Below are 8,973 nucleotides of genomic sequence, written 5' to 3'. Positions count from 1 at the left end.
ACACTTTTCTTATTATTATAGAATAATATAATATTATAAATAAAATAATTTTTTAAAATTATACGATAGAAAAATTTGGTAGAAAAACTTATTCGATATTGTATTTGTTTTTTTCTGGACTGTAACACAATTTTTCCTACCTTATAAATAAAAATAAAAGCAATGAGGGTGGCAAAATTTTCCTCCGTAAATCGAGTAATATAGCAGACGCAAGCACTTGCGTCAAGTGCAACGAGAATTAATAGGATTACGGCGATCCATGTACCAATCCAGAAACGGAAGGACATATAACTCCACTCGACTTTTCTGTTAGAAGAAAAATAATCTGATTAGATTATTTTAAAGAAAAAAATAAATAAATTTGTATTTTATTTATTATTCATTGAATCTATCTCTATCTTCATCAAGTTGCAATCTTCATCAAGAGTGCTAATAAAATATAGATATATGCAATAATTAAAAATTTTCATCGTAAGAAATTGATTGACACGTAGATAAATTTTATTGAGACTCACTTGCAAAATTCGTAGACAATCGTTTCAAAAACTAGAACTGGACCAGTGGAACCGAGTATAGTCAAGGGTTGACCAGAAAAGAAACCGTATCCTATGCCGCAAACGAAACCGGAAACCAGTGATTCCATAGCAGCCATGTTCTTTCCGGTAGCCTCGCTGAGAAGACCACCAAAGGTAATGATGGGCGACAAGCAGGCAAAGTACAAGAAGATAAAAGACGCTACACATTGAAGAGCAAGGGCATCTTTGAAGTCAGACAAGTAAAACGGAGCTTTTCTCTTAATGTCATTGATCAGACCGCCGAACAGTCTGCCGGATCTCGCAAGGCCAGATTCCTCCCTTAGTTTTTGTTCGTCAGCTTCCTCAAACTCTTCTTTAGGCTTTTCCTCTTTGGGTCTTTTTCTGACTTCCTAAGAACGTCAAAACAAGCTGCGCTTAAAGTGGAGAATACTTTCTACGCTTGTATCTTAAAACTAAGCGTTAAAATCGATATAATTTTAATGATTTCAATTTTCAATGCTGTCATACATAGAAAAAAATTTTTACGGTATTTAATATACATTTCCTGTTGTTTCTGATAAAGATAGTGATTATGTGCATTTACGTGCATTTGTATCATCAATATCCGACCTCATAAAAATTATATCGCTTCTTATTCTCGAGACCATACTCACCTGCGACGGTATAGCGGCTGGAGGTTCTATTCTGATTGCCGGGTCCCATTCACCGGGTGGTAATACCGTCACGGCATCTAGGAACTCATCAATACCAGCTAAGAGATGATTTCTATTTTTCGCCTTATAAGCCACATCGTGAAAGACTTCATCGGACATCAAAGTTGCCATAGCTCGACCGATTTCGTGAAAACCCGAAATCCCACCCTAGAAATAATTCATGAAATATAAAATATTATAATTCGGTTATATCATATTTAATGTTTAAAAATTAAATCTATTTTATAATCATGCACTTGCGTAAATTGTGTGTGTATTTTAATATAATTTTAATCTTACTTTTCTATATAATCCTCACACACAAATATTTTGTATCTAAGCAATTTATTTTGAATATTAAAATTTCGTAAAATATCACATTAATGTAACATTATATATTATAATAATTATTGTGTAATTTATGAAACAATTATCTAATATGTTATAAAATAACACAAGAAGAGATAATGTATGAAGACTTTGTAAGATTTTATAAAGATTATTAGCGATGTGTAAAGCATTAAAATAAACTGTAATCCCTTTATCGGTAAATAATTTTATCACAAAGAGATTATATACATATAATGTAAAAACTGATGACGTAAAAGGTAACTTTTACATAAGAAGAAAAACATCATTAAAATACGATTTTAGATAATCGACGTTAAGCTAGATATGCATATACATAAAGGCAAAGAAAAATGGACAAATGGTTCGGACTTGTTATGTTTTTTTAGCTCCCATCTGATTTGAGATTGAATGTGGAAGATGATTATCAGATAAATCTTTGATATAACAGTCAAGAAGAGATATTGATTCGATTGGATAACTTCAAAATGACTTTAAAGAATTTGTTAATTCCTGATGCACTTGTATAAATATACAATGATTTTATCCGATAGCATTGACGTTAGCAGAAATTTTATTTGCATTACGCAATATTTGTTTACGCGTTTTATTGATGTTCTAATATTTCAAATAGTTTCAAGTTTATAGAACACATTTGTGCCATATTTCTTCTTTTGAACTTTTTCTTTTTGAACACAGTAATGTCCATAGGGATTTTCCGATATTTTCAAATGCATAGAAAACAGCACATTGGATTTTCAAAAGAGACAAAAATAAAAACTTAATTTAGTTTCTGTGCTATAGAAAGCTATCTCTCTTATGATTTACAATTTGAAAAGAATATTTTAATTTATCTAAATTTAAATAAGAAAAGAAACCAAATTATATTTACAGTAAATGAGTAAATATATTTTAATTAAAAATAAATATTTTGTATTTATTAACAATTTTTAGGAATTTTCAATTTGTTTTTATATTTTTCAAATCACACACCAATTACTTTGATCCTGAAGTAAATTTGTCCCAAAGAAATATTACAGTATCAAATTAATTGTCAATTTAATATTACATATAATATTAATCAATATATTTAAGCATTTTATAAACCTACAAGGAATTTATTTTAAAAAGTATCGTCTTAGCCAGAGTTAAAACTTAAATCTTCCCCCTATCGAAAATATTTTTTAAATTCTTTGTATCCTCCTTTTATAGCAGCAATTCTTTCAGATCAAATTAATGATTGCATCTGAAATAAATATTGCTTGAAGTAGATCACAATCATATTTTATTTTTTACTTTTCGCATTCAATCTGATCTCTACTCTCTACGTGATAGTATTCTTACCATGGGTCCCAGTAGGACAAAGATGAATCTCGTCGGAACAGGAACTTCTGTCAGGTCCCCCATTATCCCGGCCTGACTTAACCGGATGAATGCGGACAAAGTCTTGTCAAGAAAATCGACCTCACCCACGAGTATGTTGCTTGCTTCGGCGCCGGCTGGTATCTTTCTCATAAAATGCGTATTACCCTAATGAGAAAATGGAATTAAAGTTTCTCTACGGATTAAGCTGTCCTCGAAAGGACTAATCTCGATATTAAAGAACATGGATTTGAATGAGAAAGAGAGAAGGGGGAATCTCTTTACTAAAGAAATTACTAAGAAAATTAAGCAATTTTCAGTTGTCCGATATTAATATCAGAAAATATCTTAATATCAGAAAATAATTGGTCGACTATTATAACTCGCGTTAAATTTTTACAAAGCTAAATTATATGTAGACATATTATACGTTGCATAAATTTAAAATTTTTTAATGTAATCACGATAACTCATAAAGATATGTAATAATTATAATCTAATAATAATCTAAGCGCGATAAATTATCGTATTGCATCAGCCGTCAGTTATATATTAAATTACGGGGGATTTGATTTCTAATAATTTAATCTGAACTGTAATGCAGTTACGAACCCTATGATTGGCATCTCCGTTCTCCAAAGCGGAGGAGCTGTGATTCCTACTAATGGACACGCTGCTGGGACTTCGATCCATGCCGTTGCTGCCTGGTTCTTGGCCTGAAAGAAATCTGGCTTACTGCCTACTGCATTTTTACGTGCAACTTGAGTCATAACCCTTGTCAATGGCATGCAATAAGGAAAACGACGGCTTTTATTCGCTCATGCGTCATTAATCCTCGAGATGCGTGCGTGAGATGGATTGTAATTTCATGCGGCTCGAATTTAACACTCCATGTTATTCGCACGTTTTTATGATTAGAACGGTATATTCTTCTTTAAGACAGACTATCGCAGATGCAAAAAGGGCAAACGTGCCTTTATCTTCCATTGCAAAATCGTTCATCACACCCCTGCGAAAACTCATAAATTTTTACAGCCAATTCAAGTGCTACACTTATAAAATAATAAAAAGTTGTCGGAGTGAAGTGAGAAGAAAATTTTCAAGAAGTTGATGATTTATATTCACAAGCGCGAAACTCGTTTATAAATTCAAGATAAATCTTTCATTTCCGTTATGTTAATAGAACTAACATAAACTACAAAAATATATATAAAATAAATTTTTATTAAATTAAGATGTGGTAATAGTAAAATTAAATGTACAATATTTATTACAAACAGATATCCACAAATAAAAGCTAAGTAAAATAAATATAAGAATGTTTATTAAAAATATTTTTAACAGCGCATAAATATCAATGATTTTCATATGTAAAATAAAATAATATTAATTTTCGTAATAATTCGATATCCAGTTTGCAATATAATATTATTTGTTTAATATCTTCGATTTTGTAAATAAAATATGCTATCTTGTAAAATAAATTGCCAATTCTCGTTAAAAAAAACCAATTAAATCTTTTATATCTTTTAACGAAATAATCATTTTATTATCTGATAAAAAATAAGGTATAATATAATCAAATAAAAAATTAATTATGAAATATAAATGGTTTTTAAAAGATTATATTATACTGATTAATTGCGATAACTTTAATTATAATCGTTATTTACAATCAAATCTAAATCTTTGTGATAATTGTCTAATTCTTTCTGATATCAATCTATGTAATCGGTATCGATCGATTTATTTGATTAAACGAGTTAAATGAACTTTGTTTGATCGAAGCCATCATACTTAAAGTAACACTTGACCTTTGCATCAAATGTCAAGGACAATCTCCAGCAACCCCTTGCTAAGATAACCCTTGTAAATTTCTCCAATAGCGTCTTATCGTAGAAGCCTGAGATAATATAAATTTTACATCTTTTACAATTTGATCTTCTCTTAATAGTCTCTCTTGCAGCAATCAAATCGTTTGAAAAAATATATTTATTACTTTTTAATTTATGACAGTTAAATAATGATTTAAATTAACGTGTCTGTTATTTCTTCTGGCAATTGTTTAATCTAAATACTTGAATTATTTCTAATAAATATTTAATAATTAACAACAGAGTATATTTTTTTTAATAATTTAATTTTGTTATTTATTTCTACTGAATCTAATTAATTTCGTCTGAATCTAATTAATTTCACGAAATGGCAAGAGGAGTAATGACGTCTGGCGCTATTCGCAAATTGGCCATCATTCCGCGGCACGATAAAGACTCTTTAGTAATTTCTCGCGAGCGAAATAGAGTTAAGTCTTCCGCTTTCCAATAACAATCCGTTTCCATCTCACAACGGTTTCTCATTTGTCGCGTACGTCAACAGCGTTGGATAATTGCTACGGCAGATTAATCTACGTGTACGTGTAGAACTCCACTACAGATTAATGCGGCTCACGCGAGTGTGAAGGTGTGTATGAGTAGAAAAGCAAGCACAGAAAAGCGGTTTACCGGGATTGCCGGGTATCGCAAGGAAGCGGCTACCAGCATTCAGCGCTGCTCCACTGCCCTGACTTGTTGCGCCGGCGATCACCGGAGCGGAATTCGATTCTTCCACTAAAAATGAGCATGAAACACAACACCAGGATCTTTTATTTACAAAGGAAGGTGCGAGAAGGAATAAAGGCTCGTCCGCCGTCGTAATAATGCGCGATCGCTTTGATCTCGGTTATTCAAAATATAGTCATTCGAGACAATTTACACACACACACACACACACACACACACACACACACACACACACACACACACACACACACACACACACACACACACACACACACACACACATACACACATACACACACATACACAGTCCGTTTTAAATTGTATTTCATATAAAGATAATTAAATAATCCTTCAGCGAAATGCAGAATATTCGTAAGTTAAAATTAAAAGTGATTGCCTCGTTGGCATACCTGCGATTAATCTCAATCTGCAAAATTTAATTTGGAAGGAAATTGTCGCGTGCGAACAAACAATTCAAATAGTCCGGAATATTCCCTGTACACGTACTGATTGTAATGTTACCACGGGGGAAAAATTATGCACGCAATTGTTTCTATTTTTACTATAGAAAATCCGCACGAAATATCACAGAGACGCACATGGCGATGATAAATACAACGTGAGATTTCCTTGCGCGATTTTTTATTATACGATTATTTTCGCCGTGTTGTTGATGCTTTAATGCTTTATTTTCATATATTTGTCAGCAAATTTCGCGACAGCCACGAAACTCAAACGGCTCATGGCGAACTTCTGACACTTAGAAAATACGTATTAATAACGAAGTTCCTCGTTGATTAAGAAAGATATTTGCAAGAACGTAATTTTGCATTGATCGCAGATACGCCCGACTTGCTAATTGTTTTAGTTATAATAAACAACATTTATCTTTTCAACATTTATCTTTTTGCGTTTTATATAAATAGAACATATCAGGTCACAAAATATGGAATTAAAAGAATCACTTTTATTTATCCTTCTTCGCGGATTACAAGGGTAATGGATTAACTTAGTTAATTAGGACATTGAAAAAAGATTAGTCAATTATAACACTGAGAGGTATAAATGCACAATAGAATAAGAAATATACAGTAGACAGGGTTTACATCGAGTTACGTGCACCTATACACGATTACAATGAAAGATTCATGCCTTATGATCGGAATTATAAAATCGTCGGCCTACGATGTCAACGAAGAAACGTGCATGTTGATCAATGGATAATGAGACCGCGATGGATGAATCGTAGTAATGTCACGTACGATAGGAGGTAAACCCGTCATTTGCATTTAAAAATTCTCCGTTTTCTCATCGTGCATTTAATATCGCTGTCCAATCTCGCTTGTCTAAATCGAAAGGTGATATTCAGTATTGGAGTAATAGAGGACAATTAGACAGCCACATTTAATGCCAGTGAGAATACAGATCACGCTAGATAACCACAATCCACTTCTCGTGTTGCTGTACCGCATAAGATTAGCAATTGTAATCCATTTCGGTGAGTACTAAGGGCGACCAGGATATATTTGAGAGGAGTAGAATCGATCACAGTAGTCATGGCTATAATAGATGAAACCTTATTCGCTGCAATGTCATTGACATTTACAACTCTCGCCAATAAGGACACATGTTTACAGGAAATTTCCTTATAAATTACTCTGAATGTAAAAGAAAAAAATATTATGTAAAAAAAAATCGCTATTTTATAAAATTCTCTACAACGTGAATTCTGTCAGATTGCTCGAAATTCTTACTTCGAGAAGGATGCTAAATGGTGCTGTGTCCTTATAGTTGAAATTCTTGTGCATTACAATTAAAAAAAACAATTACAGTTTCAATGAGTTTCATAGTTGAAATAGTAGGAGAGAAAGGATCGACGAGAGATTAGAATAAGTTTTGTCACGTGATCAATCATAAGTTTACGTGATAAGACACGAAAGGCAGAAAAGAGACTTTAATGTAGACGGAAGATAAGTGTGAAGTAGAATTTTGTGCAGATTCGTAGAATCGAGAGAGTAAATCATCTGACGAGCTAACCTTTTAGCGGACACATCGCGAACCACGTTGTGAATCCCACCACGTGGGGTATGCCAAATTCGTCTGATAAAAGAAAAAAAAAGCGATGGTAAGTTACAAATTTTTGATCGGCTTGAGCTTCGGAGTACGAAGAGGATGACTCGATGAGGGCGATGAGTAGTCTTGATGATGCCAAGTATTCCACATTGACAATCAATTAGCAAGACAATCACCAAGAAACATCAGGCAGTTGGGGAATGACCATGGCTTGTAAATCCAATAGATCGCGGACGGATCCAGCGACAATCGAGATCATTTTGATCCTCGCTTGATCGGCGCACACTATGACACACAATCTAATGGTACTAAGTTATAGCTAAAAGTATCGCTTGCCTCCCAGATTCATAATACTTTCGTTAAATTGTTATTCCAAGATTTTAATCAAAATAAAAAAAATGTCGTCGTTATATAGTGATCAATTTAAACATATAATAATAAAATAAACTTTCTAACGATTCTATACTTCGTTACAAATTGTAAGTTTATTCAACTTACAATTATCAAATTACAAATCAAAGTTGGAACATAATTGGATTCACGAATACCTTTGAATACCATTTAATTTCATCAGCAATAAAAACATCCTAGAATTTGTGAAGCAATTGATACACGCATGTAGTAATTGTTAGTGGCTTGTTCCGTTGGGGGGGGTGTGATTAGTAAAGCGACGAAAGCACCGCAATCCAAGGCTGCTTAGCGGATCAACTGGCCTAAGTTGTACCTGGAACTAGAAGGTACGGCCCTTTGAGGTCTTTCGCCTCTTTCGACAGCGGAGCCGTGTTCGAGTTCGGGCAGCTGCTGCTGCGGGCGACGGAGGGTACGTAAGTGTCCTTCGGATCACGACGCTCCTGCAAATCTGACGTCAACAAGGCATGCATACCACATGAACAGTCGCAATCTGAAAATGTCGATTGTGTCGTACGTGTTTTTACAAAATTAGCCACGCCTTAGGACCCGATTTCTTTCGTCTCGCCACCGCCACCGAGGTGGTCTTCAACGAAAATGCAGGTGAAAATAAAAACAAAATTGGATTAGAAATTAAGAGGATTTAAATTAAATTAGCTTAAATTATAGCAGACCCTAACGATCCAAAATATCGAAGATTAACAAAAGAAAAATTAAATCAATGTAGCAAAATGATTATAATTACAAACTTAAAAAATCGATTTTAATTTGAATTTGAACTTAAAAATTGGTCGTTATAATTTACCTATTAAATTTATTTCGGATCATTAAGAAAAATAATAAATTAAATATAATGTATTAATATATTAATTTAAATAAATAAAAGTTATGATAAAACGAAAAGGTCGTTTTGTTTAATTATTTTTTATTAGATTAAATAATTTATTATATAAAAATAAGAAAGAAAATATAAGAAATGAGAAAATAAGAAAATAG

The 8,973-nt window shown here is 32.7% G+C and overlaps 1 protein-coding gene across 14 annotated transcripts in view; it reads right to left on the bottom strand.

Annotated features, from left to right (window-relative positions):
- Window positions 1-8,973, bottom strand: part of Ndae1 (Na[+]-driven anion exchanger 1) — a 51,513-nt gene that overhangs the window by 10,678 nt on the left and 31,862 nt on the right. For 7 of the 14 annotated variants that reach the window (XR_016139976.1, XM_011642531.3, XM_011642530.3 and 4 more), the window contains 7 exons: window positions 8,294-8,470; window positions 5,440-5,544; window positions 3,551-3,654; window positions 2,921-3,106; window positions 1,190-1,396; window positions 516-925; window positions 141-306 (listed from right to left, as the gene is read on the bottom strand). Coding sequence is in view for 13 of the 14 variants with exons in the window: in XM_011642531.3 (XP_011640833.2) it covers window positions 141-306; window positions 516-925; window positions 1,190-1,396; window positions 2,921-3,106; window positions 3,551-3,654; window positions 5,440-5,544; window positions 8,294-8,470 (1,355 nt within the window). In the remaining variant the exon portion in view is untranslated. Of the gene's footprint in view, window positions 1-140; window positions 307-515; window positions 926-1,189; window positions 1,397-2,920; window positions 3,107-3,550; window positions 3,655-5,439; window positions 5,545-7,533; window positions 7,597-8,293; window positions 8,471-8,973 lie in introns of all 14 variants that reach the window. The other 7 variants (XM_089080293.1, XM_011642535.3, XM_011642533.3 and 4 more) reach the window with 6 other exon arrangements.

The sequence above is a fragment of the Pogonomyrmex barbatus genome, unplaced genomic scaffold (assembly GCF_055798465.1).
Source record: "Pogonomyrmex barbatus isolate J1 unplaced genomic scaffold, ASM5579846v1 scaffold3, whole genome shotgun sequence".
NCBI classification, from domain to species: Eukaryota; Metazoa; Arthropoda; class Insecta; order Hymenoptera; family Formicidae; genus Pogonomyrmex; species Pogonomyrmex barbatus.
The sequence above is the reverse complement of the archived record's forward strand: the minus strand, read 5'-3'. Positions and strand labels throughout refer to the sequence as shown.